Genomic DNA, 19,329 nt, shown 5'->3' with positions numbered 1-19,329 from the left:
TTAAGCAGTGCCAGAGAATCTTTTCTGCCTTAGATCCCTGGGTGTTACTGTGAACAAGGGAAATTTCCTTGCAAAAATGTAACATAAAATAACAAAGTAGCCTGCACATTCCTTAGGCAGTTTCAAGGCTGGAAACACTTTTCTATCAATACAACTGGAATAGAGGGAGTTCTGTCTTCACCCTACCTCCAATCCTTGCAAATGCCCTCCAAATCTCCTCCAGAGCAGATAGGGAACAGGGGCACAGTAAGGAGAAGGGCAGAGCTGGATTGTTCTTTTAGATAAATGGCCTTTAATTCGCATAGCACTGGGTTCCACAGTGAGTGCCTTAATTATAAAGGCTGCAACTGTTTTTCTAGTTTAGACCAATGTTCCAAATAATGTCCTTTTTTGGTTCGTCTCCTTGAAGATGTCAGATGCAGGGGAAAAAAACCCCCCACATTTTCCTGTTGGTCTACTTCTTTGTGCTCTGATAGGAAAAGAGTTGCTTGTGTTTTTTTTACTTCTGTATTTATTCAATTTTACAAGGTGGGGAAAAATTGCCCCCCCAAAAAACCCAACAACAACCAATCTGTATTAAAACTTTCTAAAGCTCCTGTAAGAGAATCCTGTAACATGATTTTTGATCTAATAATAATTTTTTTAAAAGTACATATTCCTTCATGTGGCATTCTTAAATAAATACAAAAATGACAGCGGATGATGAAAGCTGTGTTGGTAAACGGGAATAGAAGAGAAAAATGACCTCATGAGGTTTCAGCTGCTGAACAGAACATGAATGGGAAGAGCATGAAATGGTCTGTTCAGTAATTGGTTTTTGAGCTATATGGCTTAAGTGGCTATATTTAGAACCTTGTATTGAAGCTGAAAAGGGCATATTTAAAATGTGTGTGGCTCCAGGTATCATGTTTCCCCCCAAAATAAGAATAGGTTATACATTAATTTTTGCTCCAAATTAGATCTTATTTTCCAGTTAGGTTTTATTTTTAGGGAAATATTGTATTAAATGCGTTCATCTGGCTGACAATCTTAACTGGGATTTATTTTGGGGGTAGGGCTTATATTACAAGCATCCTGAAAAATCATGCTAGGGCTTATTTCCAGTTGGCTGTTATTTTTGGGTAACCACGGTAGTAACTGGCAGAACCATTTTGTAGCAATTGGCATATTTGCTTCGCAATAGCAGAACTATAGAGAATGTGTGAAAATACTGGAGACGCTACAGGTAGTCCTCAACTTACAACAACCGAGCACACATTTTCTGTTGCTAGGCAAGACGGTTAAGTGAATTTTGCCCCATTTTACGAACTTTCTTGCCACAGCTGTTTAGTAACATGGCTGTTAAATGAATCTGGCTTCCCCATTGACTTTGCTTATGAGAAGTTCGTAAAAGGTGATCACTTGTCACACACTCACACACCTGGGAGACTGCAACCATCAAATACGAATCACTTGCCAAGCAACTGAATTTTAATCACATGACCATGGAGATGTTGCAACGGCTGTATGAAAAAGCCCTAAGTCTATTTTTTCAATGCCATTGTAACTTTGAACTGTCAGTAAATGAATGATTGTAAATTGAAGACTGTAATGAAAGAATGTTGTTTTAGAGGCAAGTTTACAAGAGGTGCCTGGTAACTCAAACAGCAAAAAGGCTGTTTCCGCTGCAATTACAATTGTGATCCACTCCCAAGCTCCAACTTTTAGAATAGTGAACCTCGCCATCTAAAACCACTTAAACATGGAAATGTCAACTAGCACATCTATTATTGCTTGTTTTAATTTGTCCTGTCCATTTCCTCACAGTAGATAACCTAACAATCCAGGATCATCATTAATTTGAAATGTGCAACTGTGACCCATCTCAAACTACTGAAAGGATTAGACTTTAAGTAAAAGGCACAAAATTAGAACCTTCCTCTCTTAGCACAAGACACTTGAGTGGGGACAAGGGAGAAGACAACTCCTAGATGATTTGAAAGTCAGGCTGACAACTTTCAGATTCTTCCATTTTTTCACACTGCATTTTGATGCATGGTTTAAGACTGCAGCGCTTGGACACTGCAGAAGTGAGAATGCAACACACAAAGGTGTGTCTTTTCTTGGGGGAAGGAATGGCTGCTGTAAAGTATTAGAGAGGTATAACTTTCATACTCTTGATGACCTTAAATGGTGCACCACCCTGACACATTCTACACCTTATGCCAAGTGGAAAACTCTATATGGGATCAACAGACTTGAGTCTAAAACCAACTGAAGGAAGATAAACCTTAACAAGATCATAACAGTTCACAAAAAACCAAAAGTAGCACATACATTTGCTGAGATATAATCTGGGTTTACATTACGTTTAATTTTTGTCCCTTTCTGGAACATAGGTTTAAAATTAAACATTGGTGCTACAAAACCAAAATGATTATACTGTCATCACCGTACATGGGAGGAGGCTTCAAGTGAGTAAGAATTAAAACAATATTGCTGGTTTTAGTCAACCCATTTAGTTTCAATATCACTTTTTTGTGGTGGTATTTAACTTTCAATATGGTATAGGCTTGTTCTTTACTTATAATCAAGATATGTGTTTTTAATTAGTTTATTTAAACAAATTTTTATCGTTATATCACAATGTAGAGAATACAGTGGTCCTTCCAGTAGATGAAGCTGGGAGTCATTAGAATTGTCCTTTACAAATAATATTTCTTAGGAAATGTTGAGATTGTATACCAAGAAGATGGTAAAGCCATTGAAATGATGGAAATATGCTGGATGAATGTGTTGGCTGATGCAATTATTCCTTTTGTATATATTTATTGTATACTTTTACAATGCAGCAATCAGAAAACTGGTACAGAGTAATTCTCCCACCCCAAGCATTTAAATTGTCCTTCTTGAGCTGCTTTTCAGCAACAGACTCTGCATAAATCCTAAGTTTTGTATGTGTCTGATCTTGTCTATAATTAGCCAAGGATTAATTTGTCTTTAAATGTGCAACAATAAAGCAGAAATAACTTAAACAGCTAACTGCCAGTTTCTCGAAGTAATAGGTGCCATGTGTTTCTTTAAAAGCAAGTTTGATCAAGAAAAGGAAGTTACAAGAAAACAGCAATTCTGCCAAATGAGTTGCAGCTCAACACCATTGTCTATGCTCATTTCAGAAACAAAGATCGTATAAGAAGAAAATGTTGATGGAAAAGATGGTCATTTAGTCCAGCTGACTTTGGGGATGTCGTAATGCTCAGTCAGAGTATCCAAGTGTCTATTAAAATCCTAGGAAAGAAAAAGAGTATTAGTTGGAAGCAAGAACTCATTACTTTACAAATATATGGTACAAATATCCAGATTTGGCAAAGATCTATTTAAATAAATTTCATTGTGAGTACATAAAATCCCTTTGATTTCAGTGAATCTAGTTTGTATGTATTCAATCTAAATTAATCCAAAATAAGAAACTTTAAATATATTGGACACAATTTTTCTAACAACCTAATCACAAGGATACACATTTTGAAGTAAAGAGAAAAGAGCTCAGAAAAATAATCTTGAAGCTATGTGTAAACTGGCTCTGGGAGAGATCCAACAAGCACCCACTGATGAGCATGTAATTACGGGAAGTTACATATCTCATTGAACCACATTGAGGATCCCACCTTAGTTGGCATGAAATGAAGGGACTGAGAATTGATGTTTGCCCCAACTCTACTCAACAACTTGTCTTTGCCTCCTCTTGCAAAATTAGGTCGGGCCTTTCTTAAATATTTGGAAGAGGGTTGAGGACTGCTCTTCTGCTGAGAGTTCAAGGAGGAAAAGGGACTACAGATAGTTCTGGACTTAACAATCACAATTGTTAAGTCTCTAAGTGATGGATTGTTAAATGAGTCAAAACTGTGTCATGTGACCACTGAATTTAATTAATATTTTACCACCGTTAAACAAATTGGTTGTTATGGCTTCCCCAACTGACTGTCAGCTGGGAAGACCCATGAGAGCAACACATTGCAACCATTGTAAATGTGAGCCGGTTGCCAAATGCCTGAATTGCGATCATGTGACTGCTAGGTGGTGTCATAGTTGTACCTTTGAGGATGGGACATAAATTACTTACCCAGGCTGTCATAACTTTGAACCATTGTTAAATAGTTGCAAGTTGAAGACTACCTGTACAATGGGGCAATTGTAGCTCATGCCAGTTTTTATTTGTGTGATATTTATTGCTTGTTTTGAATTGTTTTAATGATTGTGGATTTGGATTATGAAACTATGAGTCCTTTGACTGGGGCCGCATACAAATTTTAGTAAATAAATATATTTCAAAAGGAACAGATCAGACAAAATGGATGGAGGAGCAAAGGTATTAAATGAAAGTGCACATCTGTTTAGGGATCCAGCTACCTGAGCACAAGGCTCCAGACAACAGCACTGGGTAAAAATACAAGGAAAACTACAATAATATTTTTATGGGAGTGTGCTATAGAGACAACAGAAAATTTAAATAATGCCTTCATCAACCAGGTAAGGAAACATTTAAGGAAGAAAAACATGGGGGATTCAACTTGTTCACATTCCATATAACCAAAACTGCAAAGTACCCAATATTATTCAGTAGTTTTCTGTCTTTCATTTTCCAGAAGGTTGAAAACAAAGGGATTGCTTATCTAGATCCGATCCTAACCAGAAGGGTAAAGATGGCTAAATATGTGCATTCTTAAAACATCTATAAAGAGTTGTCAAACTCTTTATAAGGTGGGATAGACTTCAGTTTTGTTCCAGAAGTCAAGAAATGATGGGTTTAAAAATTATTTCATTTTAAAACAGATATTAATTGGACATTAGTTCCCAATAGAAAAGCAGTTCAATATAGTGTATACAACCCAGAGCTCCTCTCTCAGAGATGGGCGGTTAAAAAATAAAAATAATGGGGCAGATTGCCTAAAGTGGATTCTTTTTATCTAGAGATGTTTAAACAAAGATTGAATAGCCATCTTTTAGGAATGCTGTAGTAGTATAATCCTGCACTGGACTGTAGGTTTGATTGGATGATCTCAAAGATCTTTCTTATATTCTGTGTTTTCTCTAATGACTAATGACCAAGAATGGCCTACCAGAGAAATCACTCAGGCTGTTCTATAATACAGAAGGATGTGAGGAGAGATTGAGGGGGAAATTGATTAACCTTCTTTTGCAAATAGCTTAGGTTTTAATAGCAGTTTGCAGTATAAGAGATAACGTTTTATATCTACATCTATCCACAGAACAAAATTCTCATCCGTATTTTCTCCTCCTTAAAAGCATCTTAGGTTGGGTGATACAGCATACTCAGCCATAAAAATAGTTTGCCATTATGCAAGAACATGTAGCGCCCAAAGTAAGTACTTACCTCTACTCTCTGCTTGTGGGTTTTGGATGCTTTTTTCAAGATTCGTTCTATTTGCTATAAAATAAAAAGATAGTTATTGGTTATTGTCATTTTGTCAAGGAACATTTTTGTTCCCCTTAACCCAAACTCTCTGTGGTTGCCACTTTCTCTCTTAGACACCAACCCGCTTTTCCTGCATTTTTTCATAGGCCAACTGTGCTGGAGTACGTTTGTCCAGAGCCCGCTTCTTCTCCTCTTCTTCCTCCTGGTTCTTGCTGCTCACAATCTGGTCTACAATCTTGCTTCTTTCTTTATCTTTCTTCTTCTTTCTAAAAAGAGACCATTCAGATAAAGTAAAATTCTTTCACAAAGCACGATAGGAAAAAACAGAATATAATTTTTCTACATCTCCACCCATACTTTTATTTGCATTAGTATTTTCTTGTTAAGAAAAAAGGGCAAATTGGAACACTGGCACAAAGAAGCCCTGATCAAGCCTGAGGATAACCTTGTCTTTATAGCAGAAATGAGGAATTTAAAACACTTCGCTAATTATGAATCATAGCTCCACTTCTTAACTTTGAGGAGTGAAGCATTTTCAACTTATAAAAGCCACCAACTTTTCAAATGCATCGCCTCGTTGCCCTTTTAATGTGGGGTGACTATGCAAGACCAAGCCTTTCCAACAGTGGGCCTTAAGCGCTGTTTCCTTTTGAGGCAGCCTCGCCTTGCTTTCCCATAGCTCAGGGGTGGCAACTATGGCCCTTTTATGACTTGTGGACTTCAACTCCCAGAATTCCTGAGCCAGCCATGTTAGCTCAGGAATTCTGGGAATTGAAGTCCACAAGTCATAAAAGGGCCATAGTTACCCATTTCTGCCATAGCTGATGAAGAGCTTTTACGACCGCCAATAGCCAAATTAATCACTCCTCCTTCTGGCCTTCTCTTTTAGTGGTGGTCGTGAGGACTCTTTGCTCTTGTTAGGGCTTCCTGACAGAGGACCAAAGCTAGAAATTAAGATTTTTTTAAAATTATTATTTCGTCTTGGCTAACGGCAACAGAAGACCCGCCTGCCCAAAAGAGTGGGGGCGAGCGTTAAGATTATGAAAAACAAGATGAAGACTGAACAAAACCAGCGTCTTCGCGGCCGCCTATCCAATTCCTGCTTTCGGAGGCTCCCCTCACCGTTTCCCCGCAGACCCGCAGTCGGTGCCCCCTTTTATACGCAGAGCGCCTCGCTGGACAGCTTCGTACTCCGACATCCCCCGTTTCTTTCAGCGACGTTCCCCTTTCCCCTCTCTCTCTCGGGGGCTGTGTGGGCAAGACTGAGAAAATATTTCCGGGTTAAAGGAACCAAACAACAAGAAACCGCGGAACGCGTACACGGGCGGATCCCTAAAACCGGCGAACGGCTGCCTTTACCCATAGAGAGTTAAATGCTAGAGCGGCTCCAGGAACGAATCACCGGCGTAGAAGGTTTTTTTTTTTGCTGTTTGGAACGTTAAGGGAAGCAAAAGGGAAACGTAGTGGAGCTGCGAGCAAGCTCAAAGGGGATGCTTTTACCTGAGATACTTAAGAGTTAGATAGATTAACAGAGTTGGAAGGGACCTTGTAGGTCTTCATAGATGGATGGATGGATGGATGGATGGATAGATAGATAGATAGATAGATAGATAGATAGATAGAGATAGATAGATAGATAGATAGATAGATAGATAGATAGATGATAGACAGACAGACAGATAGATAAATAGAGATCGATGATAGAGATACATCTATACAAGGGCGGTATACAAATTTAATAAATAAATAAAATAAATAAATAAATACATACATACATAAATAAATACATAGATGTATGACGGGTCTTTTGATGTCTTTCAGAATTCAGATGCGTGAGGACCACAAGTCTCAAGATTCCCAGCTTGCACGGCCAAAGCCATTTCAGGGAGTGGCAATCCTTCCCAATATTCTGATGAACAGAGTTGGAAGGGGCCTTGTAGGTCACCTAGTCCAACCCCCTGCCCAAGAAGGAGACCGTATACCATTTCTGACAGATGGCAGTCCAGTCTCTACTTGAGGGCTTCCAATGATGAAGCTCCCACAAATTCCGAAGGCAAGCTATTCCATTGGTTGATTGCTCCCACTGTCAGAAAATTTCTCCTTATTTCCAGGTTGAACCTCTCCTTGTTCAGTTTCTATCCATTATTCCTTGTCTGGCCTTCAGGTGCTTTGGAGAATAGGTTGACCCCCTCCTCTCTGTGGCAGCCTCTCAAGTATTGGAAGATGACTATCATGTCTCCTCTGGTCCTTCTCTTCACTAGACTAGCCATGCCCAGTTCCTGCAACCATTCATTGTATGTTTTAGCCTGCAGGCCCCTAATCATCTTGCTCTTCTCTGCACTTTTTCTAGAGTCTCAACATCTTTTTTTATAGTGTGGAGTTAGGGACCCTCAGCTTCGGAAGTGGACTACACTGCAGGGTTGTCATAAGACACGCTCACAACCCCTCTATCATTGCAGGACACATTGCAGCTCATTTTGTTTTTTTTCAAGAGAATTCAAGGTTCTCTCATATCATTCTCATAATAGGCTGGGTGAAGAAAGGAAAACTAAAATCTTGGTGACTTGATAATTATTTTGTAATAAGATTTTTGAGATGGTAACGTGATTTACAATTTGAGATATATTTTTAGTTTTAGTTTCCCAAAAGCAGAGATTAAGAATTTACATTTCCACGGCCTTTTGAGATAAATATAAGTCCAGTTTTTGGTATCAACTTTAGCGGAGATGGGAGGGATCTCTAGGTGTGTACAGTATGTACTTACTCTGTCTAAGATTTTAGACAATAAGTCTCTTCTTGAAAGCTTCCAGTGAGGAAGCTCCCACAATTTCTGAAGGCAAGCTATTCCATTGGTTGATTGTCATCACTGTCAGAAAATTTCTCCTTATTTCTAGGTTTAATCTCTCCAATCAGTTTCCATCCATTAATCCTTGTCTGGCTTTAAGGTGCTTTGAAAATAGGTTGACCTTGACCAAAAATTGCTACACTCCTATCTGGGATGGTCATCCTCTTCCATCAAGTGCAGAGCTTTGGGAAGGATGCACATGGAGTGATGAGGGAAGAAGGCAACACCCGCCTAGCTAGCCAGATCAGCCAAATCAACCCTGGCAATCAGTGGAGTGACAGATGTTGTGGTCAGATCACCCTCACATCCATTGGTTACTTCGTTTAGTGGCAAAGTTGTGATGCTGGTGAGACAAGTATTTCATGGCTTGGTTCTCACAATACACATAACCAAGGCAGTTAAAAAACTAGTAGCTGCATTGGTGGCTTTAAGTATTGCACAATACCCTCCCCTCATTGATGAATAATCAAGTGATATATAAATGCTATATAAACACATTAAATAAATGAAAAATGGAGCACAGACTGGTCTGATCTGTCCTAAAACAGGTGTGAAAACCTCTCCTCTTAATCAGCACACAACCCAGAATATTATTTTAAGGATTGCAACTAGAAATACTCCTAGGTAATGGAGATCATTTTGATATTTTTTAATCAGAAGTATTGGGAGAGAATACTGAATCTTTAGTATAATTTGTATCTTATCCTTCACAGAAGGAACTTGATTCATTCTTGGCTGTATCTCTCTCTCAAAAACAGTCCCAATTATCTTTGGTTCAGTTTTCCCTACATTTGGGCAGTGTCAGAAATCAGGATCGTATTTTCTTTGATAACTTACTATTCATTTAATGGATGGGTTCAAAAAGATTTGGAAATCTATTCCAGTAATCTTGAAAAAGGGAGTACAGGTTTCATTAAGTAACTTCCATATCCACTACTTTGATACTGCCACACAGAGCTGCATGGGAAAAAACATAGGAAGCAGCTCTGGCCCAGATAAAATAGTTTTAGTTATGAAGCCCAAGTTGCCGTTTTATAATAAACTCTTGTAAATAGATAGATTCCAACATATAAGTGAGTCTTCCAGAGATACAGAAGTTATACTGGAATCCTGAATACACTGAAGAAAAGTTACAAGATCAGGTTTCTATTGTGGCAATATATGTCCACAGGGTCAATACTAAGTTTGAATTTGTGCTTGGGAATTTCAGAAAATCCCACAGAAAAGGCTGAACCCAAGTAATTTTCTCAAAGGAGAAAGCAGCTATTTGTAAGTCAGGCAAGAGCCTAATGCCAACGAAGAACTGCAAGATTAGCACAGTCAGGCCAAGGTGCAGTAAGCAAAGTGAACTGCTGTTGTCTAACCTGCTGGGAACCTTTATACGATCACAAGGATTTGTAGTTCACAATTCAAAATCGAACATTTACCTAATCAGTCAAATAATTACTCTCCCTGCATCAATCTCCTATACCGAGAAGGAAACACAAGAGGAAAAGAATTTGACTTGTATAAGTAAGAATACACACTGATTTCTCTAAAAAAATAATTTACTTTTATTTTGAGACATTGTGCAATTTCTATCATGGGAGTGTCTAGAATGAGTGCCAAGAACAGGCTAATTTGTTTTTCCTGATTCCAAGAGGGAGGGTGAGTAATCCGCTACAAATGTCAGTGCTTCATTCTGTCTTACAGGCTACACCCTACACTCCTTCATAGATTGGGAAGGCAGAGAAAAATCATTTAGAATTATGCTGATCATCACTTTTTCTACTAGCCATGATAACAGTTAACAAACCACATCTCCCAAGAGAAAAAGAAAAGCCTGTTTCAAAATGTCCGGTATCTGATTTCTTGATCTACATGCCCCACATTTATCAGGAGCAGTGATGGAATTAATGCTTCTCTATTGCAGAAGGGTCGATTATGAAAAGGAGCCACTTTGTCCCATTGCATTAGACTGGTGTGGGATCAGATCCAGAGAGGGAAAAAAGCCCGTGCAAATGGGCAAGTCCAGAAAGGTTGAACAGCACCTCATGTTAAGGCTGTACCCCTCAAAGAAGGGCACATCGGAAAAAACTGCTTTTCTTTGGCTGATCTGGGCTGATCTTCATTCCTGGGCTATTGCCCTGAGGGCTATTGCCTTCCTAGAAAGATAAAGAATGGTGAGATTCAGTTACTAGGAAATTTAAAAGTCATTCTTAAACTTAAAATCCACTAGCAGAATAGAGTGAAAGCTTTATTATATTATTGCTATACCAGTTATGCCAGCAGAACTAGTCAAAACTGATGAAGTAATGCTGGAATACTGTTGGAACATGTAAGTAATATTAAGCTGCCAGCAATGCTATGCAACAGTATATCCAGAGCAGCAAAATCACGTATGGCATATAGGATAATTATATACAGTAATTATGAAATCAGTTGAATAAAGAAAAAAAAGTGAAAGACACACTGTTTCTGTACCCTCCCTTGGAATCTCAACTCAGAACTCCAATTACGAGCTCTTGTTTTATATGATCACTATGTGTTGTCTGATAGTAAAGCCCCCCCCCCAAAATAATAATAATAATAATAGGGTTTGTCCTGGATAGGCCATTACAAGAGAAGGGAAAGCTGTACAATATGCAATATGATCTGGGACTCTATTGAGTTTGTGGAACCCTAAAAATGGGTGTGGTACTTTTACTCTGAGCCTTATTACCTGTAGACCTGATTTGTTCTGCTCCTTGCTCTCTTGGGCTAATGACCAGGCATGTGCAGCTGGAGCTAAGCAGTGGTCAATGCCTCTTTGAGAGAGCAGAATGCCACTTGCCTTGAAAGAGGTGATAGTGTGCACTCTCTTGAAAGTAGCCAACTTTTGATCTGGTTATATCTGACAATTTTCACCTCCTCTTCAACCTCGTCTTTTTGGGAAAAGTTAGCTATAATAGATTCTAGAAGAAGCAGATTATCTACAGTGTTTCCCCAAAAATAAGACCCTGTTTTATATTTTTTGAACCCTGAAATAAGTGCTTGGCCTTATTGCCATGTGCTCAAAAGCCCGATTGGGCTTATTATCAGGGGATGTCTTATTTTGGGGGAAACAGGGTATATTGTCTTGATTCAAGCCCTATCGTGGAGGGCACAAATTGTATTGGCTGCACAGATAGATGAAACTTTGTCTTGGCCTGGGTATAGGAAGTCTACCCTTCCTCTTCAATGGTAGTAGCTGTTGACTCTGCACTGCAGAACTCTTTGACCCCGTCCCTCCTCTTCTGATGTTCCAGAAGCCTCTTAAGACCTTTCTTTTCAATGGTTCGGGTGGAAAATTCTGAGCATTTTCATGTGTAATGCAATCCTACATTAATTTTAATTATTCTTTTTTCCCACACTATCCAGAACCTGCAATTCTACATTAATTGTAATTATTCCTTTTTTCTACACTATCCAGAACTTAATTTAATTAATTTAATTTAATTTAATTAATCATATTTCTATGCCGCCCAACTCCCAAGGGACTCTGGGCGGCTTACAACAGAAATAATACAAACAGTGACATAATTAAAAAAAAACATTATAAAAGCATTTTAAAAACATTAAAAAAAACTTGTATGATTTGAGTCAATAAATACTGCAATAAACAAATAAATGCATTATACTTATAATAAACTTCCTGCCTCCAGTACTAGAAAACTGTATCGCTTACACAAACTATTATACACTCCCATGTGCATGTAAGCATTTTGCTGTTCAATGCCAAATAATTCACTCATAGCTTCCATTCAATTTTCAAGAGCACCTTTGCTTTCTAAGAAAAAGGATAGAGAGGGCAACGTTGCCTACTGATCTTATTGTAAACATCATATGATGCCATGGTTAAGCATGATTTACAAAACCACAATGACTAGGTTGCCACAGTATGCTAAATCTAAACAAAACAAACCACTTAAGAGTGATGTGTGAATCCAATCAATAAGTCGGACAATCGGGGAATATCTTCATACCCATGAAAGAGAATATTTGCCAGTTTTTTAGAGTTCCCCAAGGGAACTCTCTTATAGTGAAGGTGCTTACCAGTTTTTTGTCAATTTTTGCTTTGATGTCTCTGGCAAGTGTAAAAAATGCCTAAAATGAAAACAAGAAATACAAAAGTGCATTACTGAAAAATGCTTCACTGCTACAAACTGCATACCACATTGCTTTTGAACTCTCCGTTTTCTTTATATCAAGAACACTAAAATTAAATACAAATTATTCCAAATGAGGAAGGACCCAGAAAACATTTGGCCATTCATTCATACGCCAACAGCTAACCAAATATGGCCATAAACAACTGGGATGTGTGGCAGCTACAACTGCCAGAATTCACAATTGGCATAGTCAAAGCCAATTATGTAGTCTCCTATTTGGATAGGATTAGCTATATACCGCTTTTGTTAGCTGACCATAGAATGTGCAGTAAGATTGCTAGATATTTGAGATCAAAATGAGAGAATGTGTAAATGAGGTCAAACACTAGGTATTGTAAAAGGCTGGTGTAGTGAACAAGAATGGGAGTCTAATGTTCAAAGAATAAAACAGTTTCAGGCATAAACTTGGCATTTGAGTGGCTGATGGCTATGTTCTAGAACGGGTGTCAAACTCAAGTCATCACAGCAGGGTCATGTGACATATTGGAACTTTTTTCCCCTTTGCTAAACTGGGCCTGGGCATGGCCAGCACATGACGCATCCAGCCCATGGGCCGGGAGTTTTGACAGCCCTGCTCTAGAATCTTAGTATGGCCATGGTAAAGAGGTCAGTGGGTTTTTAAAAAATAATACTAAATGTAATGTGAATTAAATATAATTGATGCAATTATTCCAAATGACTCCCCTCTTTCTATATTAATATATTTGACACCAACCATTGGAAGCCACTAAGACATTTCTTAGCATTGGAATCCAAATCCCCACAGAATCACATTTGGGATATCACACGAGATAAACCATTTGTTATTTGGACAAGAGTGATTTTACAAGATGAAGAGCCAATACTTACATTATCTATATTAATGTTTGCCTTTGCACTGGTCTCCATGAATTTAATTCCAAAGCTAACAGCCAACTGAAGAAAAAGAGACCTCAAATGAAATTGCATGACACAGAATTTTAACATGAAACTCTCCCTCTCTATTGCTATCAAAAAACAAAACATTCTAATATGATGGGAATACAAAGGCTATATACAAACAATCTGATGTGGGCATAGTAACTACTGTCAAACATGTGAGTTTCTGAGTTTTTTAAAATTTAAAACTGCCTTTCACAAGAGCTAGAAACTGCTTCCGTATTTGTAGCAATGACTACATTTCTAACAACATAGAAAGGCCAAAGGCCTTTCAGGGCTCAAAGGTTAAGAAAGAAAAACAGTCATCCAAGTTGGCCAACTGCATTAACATGCTTTTTTCTGCCTTACAATGTGCTGTATTTGGCTAAATGCTCAAAGTGCTCCAATTAGTGGTGAAATGCTACCGGCTTGCAGGCGAACCGGTAGTAAAAAAAAGCTACCGGTTCCTCTGAACCAGTATTTCCAACGATCAGCTGTGCTGCGTGATTTTAAAATTGCTAGAAAGCAATCTAAATCGTGTGGCACAGCTGTTTCCCCCTCCCGCTGTTCTACTTACCTTCCCAATCCTTTTTCCGCACAAAGCACATGTTTGGCACATACTGTGCATGTGAGCGCATGCAGCATGCATTTGGTGTGTACTGTGCATGCATGCGCAGCATGCATTTGGCATGTGCTGTGCATGTGTGGCCAGCGAACTGGTGGCAAACTGGCTCAGATTTCACCATAGAGGTCACCCATACGCCATGTTCAGCTCAATGTCCAGACTAAGAACAAAGGGTATCAGAGAAAGGAGCTTTCTCTTTTCACTTTGTGTCACAGAACAAAAATAGATTAGGATTTTTAACTCAAATAAATGATATGAAATATCCGAAGTTTTCTGGAGTCTACTGCAGTCTTCACAAGGGCTTATGAATTATATATGTATGATTAAAAATTAATTGTATTTGACTTTTTACTGCCAGCATGGCTATTCTAACGTTTTGTTGTTTTCTGTTAACCTAATACAACTTCAGGGTAAATACCAAACCTCCTGAATTATACTATTCTCCCACTTCTGAAATATTTCCTTTGAAGCAAAGTCAGCAAAATCCAAAACCCACAGTATAGGTAGTCCTCAACTTACAACCATTTGTTTAGTGACCATCCAAAGTTTTTGAGTGATAGTTTTTCACACTTAAGACTATTGCAGCATCCCCATGGTCACATGATCAACATTCAGACAGACGCTTAGCAACTGGCATATATTTATGGCAGTTGCAGTGTACTGAGGCCTGTGATCACCTTTTGTGATCTTCTCACAAGCGAAGTCAGTGGGGAAGTCAGATTAATTTAACAACTTGTTACTAACTTAACTGCAGTGATTCACTTAACTATGGCAAGAAAGGTTGCAAAATAGGACAAAAATCATTTAACAACTGTCTTGCTTAGCAATTGAATTTTTGGGATCAATTGTGGTTGTAAATTGAGGATTAACTGTACAAGAGTTGGATGATTATTTACTTCTTTTTATGTGATGCTCTGAATTTCTAGATTCTAGGATGAACTTTACCTTTTCACCTTGCTCTCGGGAAACCTGCCGCTTGTGGGTTATATCACACTTATTTCCAAGGATCATTTTTTCTACATCTGGAGATGCATGCTAGGAGAAAGAAAATATCTTCAGCTCATTTATGAGATTATCACAAACGTAGTTGACATTTTTGTTTTTTTTTTAATTTTTTTATTTGAAAATACAAACTAAACAAAACAAATCACAACAAAACATACAAAACATGTAAACATATAAACAAAAATTCAATTATATATCAAGTTTATCGTAACTGTATTGTATGTTCTTATTTGTGCTTTTGACTCCTTAATATTATTAATCTATCTCTTATGTCTATTCTGGTGGTTCGTTGTTAACCTATATTTGTCCTAATTTTCCTTTCTCTGCCTTCCAACCAGGTGTACCACTTTTCCCATACTAAATAGTAATCGTGTTCTTCTCTATTTTGTAATTCCTTTGTGAGTCTGTCCATTTCTGCACATTCCAACATTTAATAATGTTCAATTGTGCAATTTTCTGCAGGAATCAAAAAGACACTATTAGGTAGAAAGTGCTTCAACAAGTTTAGGAACAAACAGGAAGCTGCCCTAACGAAAAAAAGATTATATGTCCATCTAGCTTTCAACAACCTGGCAATATTCAGATATCTCCAAAATTCTAAATCAATTATTGGTTCTACTGGTTAGTTTTTAGACACTGTAACCTCAACACCCTTGAAAGTCATCAGGTCACCAAAATCTATTTAGGAGGATTGTCTATCCAGAGCAATGACTGCTCTTGGGGGTCTTAGAAAGACAAAGAATTTTCCCATTAGCTTTAATCAATCCTCCTTTCTGTCAATGAAAGAAGTACAGCCTTGAACAATATGCTGTCAAGTATAAACTTTACTACTTAAGTGTTAATATCTCCCAAATATCAGGAGACAAAATACAGGATTTTCTTCCTGCATTATGAATACCTGTGAGAAATAACACAAAATCTGACACTTAAAAAAAACAAGAGGTTTTATACATTTTAATACAGAAAACATACCTCTTCAATGTTTCTGACCCAGTTCTGAATATTTTCAAAAGATTTCTCATTGGTAATATCATATACTAGCATGATGCCCTAAAGAATGAGACAGAAAAGTAGACTGATACGTCTTTGGTTTTTTAAGAACTTGACAATGTAAATGTAAATGAGATAACTGATACAACTTAGCTGATAGCATTGAGAAAGAATTTCCAAGGAACAGTTTGGTGGAAAGAAGCAGGAGATTGATCTGACTAGTGATGAAGGGGGTGAGGGAGGGTAGGCAGGTGAGAATTGTGTGGGAAGCATTCAACTCTGAGATTTAAATCTGATGCAAAAGAGGATAGAGTGCTGAAACATAAAAAAGGAAAGAAATGACGCTATGGTAAGGAAAGAAAAAGTAAGTTGAACTCTAAACATTTAGAAAAGTTGGAAGAAAAGCAATAAGGAACAAAAAAAATTAGCAAGCACAGATACAAAGTCTTTAATATTAACTACAGCCACGTTCCTACTGAAGGAACATCTTAAAGATACAATGGTTGTCAACCTGTGGTCTGTGACTCCTAGGGGGCCAGGGTGTCATCAGGGGGGGGCTGTGTCTGTGAATGCTTGAAGAAATATTATGATTTAAATCTTAAGTTAAGTCATGGGGGTCCACGGCCATGGTCTGTGGCCACAAAAGATATTTAAAGGGGGTCTGTGGTGAAGAAAAGATTGAGAACCACTGTCTTTACAGATTGGAGACTTTGAGGAGCCTCATCAGTACTATAGAATACAGCAGTATATCAGTACTTGATGCTCATCAGTACTGTAGAGAATTGAACTTACCATTGCTCCTCTATAATAAGCAGTTGTGATTGTCCGGAATCGTTCTTGCCCAGCTGTGTCCCTAGAATAGGACAAAATGTTGTTTCAAGGGCTTTATAAATACTACTACTTTTAAATTACGCCACTATTTGATAAATCTTTAATAGCAATAGTACTTATATACTGCTTTAGTGCTTTACAGCCCTCTCTAAGCGGTTTAGTCAACATATTGCCCCCAACAATCTGGGATCTCATTTTATCAACCTCGGAAGGATGGAAGGCTGAGTCAACCTTAACGTCAGAAAGTGGAAGACAGATTTCTGCTCCATCCTTATCAGAGCTTATTATTCAGCTCCATTGTTCTTAGGATGAGGGTAGGATGGAAGAGTGATATTGTTTGGGCCATTGGATTTTCAGCTCTCTTATGATCTCTGTACTATGAAGAGGCAGACCTCTCTAGGCAAAGAAGTGGGATAAGTAAAAGGGAACCAGTAAATTAATGAGACAATGGAGCCTATAGGAATATTGCACAAGTAGACTTATGTACAAATACTGTACAATGGGCTTATGACCATTTGTTTAGTGGCCGTTCAAAATTGTAAGTGTTAAAAAAGTTACTTATGACCATTCTTTGCATTTATGATTATCGCAGTGTCCCTGCAGTCTTATGATCAAAATTTGGATGCTTGGCAACTGGTATGTATTTATGACTGTTGCGCTATCCCAGTCACGTTTGCCATTTGCAACCTTCCCAGCCAGCTTCTGACAATCAAAGTCAATGGGAGAATCTGGATTCATTTATCAACCAAGTGATTCATGTAACAACCATGGTGATTCGTTTAACCACCATGACATAGAGGTCATTAAATCAGGCATGACTCACTTAACAACCGGCTTGCTTAGCAATGCAAATTCTGGCCCCAATTGTGGTTGTTAAGTCAAGGACTACCTGTTATGTAAAACAACAGATTGGCTCATCCAGGATTCTTTTTGATTGTTCAGTTGTCTGCAACTAACTACGTCTGTTTTACTTTCTAATTATATATACTGAGCTTATATGAAATCAAAGATATTATATGTAAAATAATAGCTAATATTTGGCATTTGGTTTGAAGCATGTACAAGTCATAAGACCACCATCCCTGTTCTAAAGCAATCTTCTCTGATCTGGGGCTCTTCAACTGTGTTGTGGGCTCACCACATATAGGATGCCTATATTAGGTTTTGATACAGCAACATTGGTAGTCTCTGAGGTGTCCCCTACCATATTTGCAGCTTAATTTTTTTGCCATCGAGTTCAATCGTCCTGATTTTGAAATCAATACCTACAAAAAGATTTAGAAATATAACATTTGTTAGTTTTGAAGGAATCGGAGCATCCATTTGTTCTTTTTTACAGCTGAGAATGATGGACAATGCAGTTTCTTTAGATTTTTAGTTATTTGTATACTTTTCCTTTCTCAGAATGACTCATTCACCCACTTGTCTTCAAAATAATCACAGAAAATTTAAGAGAAACCCCCTGGGATAGTAGATCTCATCTGCAAACAATTAAAAACAGGGGCTCCATTATTATTGCTTAACCACTGTTAAGGGATACTGCCAAGCCATCAAAAGTAGTAACACTTGACGGCCTTCACATAAATTTCTTCAGTCATCTCATAAAGCCATAGTTTCATCTGACAGCAGCAAATCGCAGTTTAGCTATGCTGTCACCTATTCTGTGATAGGTTGGGATGAGAGGCTATTTATTTAGTGAATAATGATTCAAAAGCAGGATGTCTCTGATCCGATCTAGCACTGTATCTATCATACATAATCCCATGGCTGTTTTGCTTTTTACTGCTATTCCTTTCTCTTTTCCTTTCTCAAAACCCAGCAAAGATAGATTACAGTTTTTCACCCATTTTTCTGCCTGGAAAAGTGGCTTCGACTTTTATTCATAAGTCTTTTAAAAATAATTTACAACATGTTTTTTTTTGTTCCCTTCGCCAAATTACCAGTGAGGAAGGCCTTTCTCCTATCTGAGCCCCCCTTACAATCTCCGAGAAAGGCGAACTGGAGAGAATTTGGGCCGTTGGTGTGGGGACGTGAACCCGGATCAGCCTGCTGGTTCAGTCCACACGAGACCCAATTCCCTCCCCTTCATGTCCCCGCAAGGTCTCTGAGGGGACGCTGCCTCTCGCCGCGCTCACAGCTGAACGGCGGCCCACTTCGCGCCCTCGCCCCTCTCTTGAGCCGCGGGAGATGGGAGGGGGCGGTTTCCATGGTAACGCCGACCGGAAGGGGTTGAGGTCGCGAGGGAGCGAGTTGTCATAGCGACAGTGGCGGTAGGCGGAATGCTGCCGTCGCCAGGCGGTGACGCACCGATTGTGGAGATGAAAGTGGCGTTGAAGGCGTCCTCGCTGAAGCGGAAGAGCGCGCACGTCTTGCCCACGCCGGAATCCCCGATCAGCAGCAGCTTGAAGAGGTAGTCGTAGGTCTTCGCCATGTTCTTCGACCCGGCGCCTCTATGGAATTTGCTACCGGCCAGCAAAGCTGTCCATCTTCATAACGGTTGGATTTCATTGGTCACTGCGACTGAAACGTCATCAGGTGTACTCCCTCCTCT

At 38.7% G+C, this 19,329-nt stretch overlaps 2 protein-coding genes across 2 annotated transcripts; both read right to left on the bottom strand.

Annotated features, from left to right (window-relative positions):
• Positions 1-2,788: 2,788 nt before the first annotated feature.
• Positions 2,789-6,702, bottom strand: FAM32A (family with sequence similarity 32 member A). Its single transcript, XM_070943242.1, has 4 exons — positions 6,539-6,702; positions 5,538-5,682; positions 5,375-5,428; positions 2,789-3,267 (listed from the first exon to the last, which is right to left on the bottom strand). Exons 1-4 carry the CDS (start codon positions 6,613-6,615, stop codon positions 3,199-3,201), a joined length of 345 nt encoding a protein of 114 aa, XP_070799343.1. The 5' UTR covers positions 6,616-6,702; the 3' UTR covers positions 2,789-3,198.
• A 3,088-nt stretch (positions 6,703-9,790) lies between these two features.
• On the bottom strand, positions 9,791-19,214 carry RAB8A (RAB8A, member RAS oncogene family). Its single transcript, XM_070931723.1, has 8 exons — positions 19,086-19,214; positions 17,983-18,043; positions 16,740-16,800; positions 15,930-16,007; positions 14,898-14,987; positions 13,280-13,345; positions 12,315-12,365; positions 9,791-10,405 (listed from the first exon to the last, which is right to left on the bottom strand). The coding sequence occupies exons 1-8, from the start codon at positions 19,207-19,209 to the stop codon at positions 10,313-10,315; spliced, it is 624 nt and encodes a 207-aa protein (XP_070787824.1). The 5' UTR covers positions 19,210-19,214; the 3' UTR covers positions 9,791-10,312.
• Positions 19,215-19,329: the final 115 nt, after the last annotated feature.

The sequence above is a fragment of the Pituophis catenifer genome, unplaced genomic scaffold (genome assembly GCF_029215685.1).
Source record: "Pituophis catenifer annectens isolate HBS135680 unplaced genomic scaffold, rPitCat1.0.hap2 SCAF_1, whole genome shotgun sequence".
NCBI classification, from domain to species: Eukaryota; Metazoa; Chordata; class Lepidosauria; order Squamata; family Colubridae; genus Pituophis; species Pituophis catenifer.
Note: the sequence above shows the minus strand (reverse complement) of the source record. Positions and strands in the feature narration are given on the sequence as shown.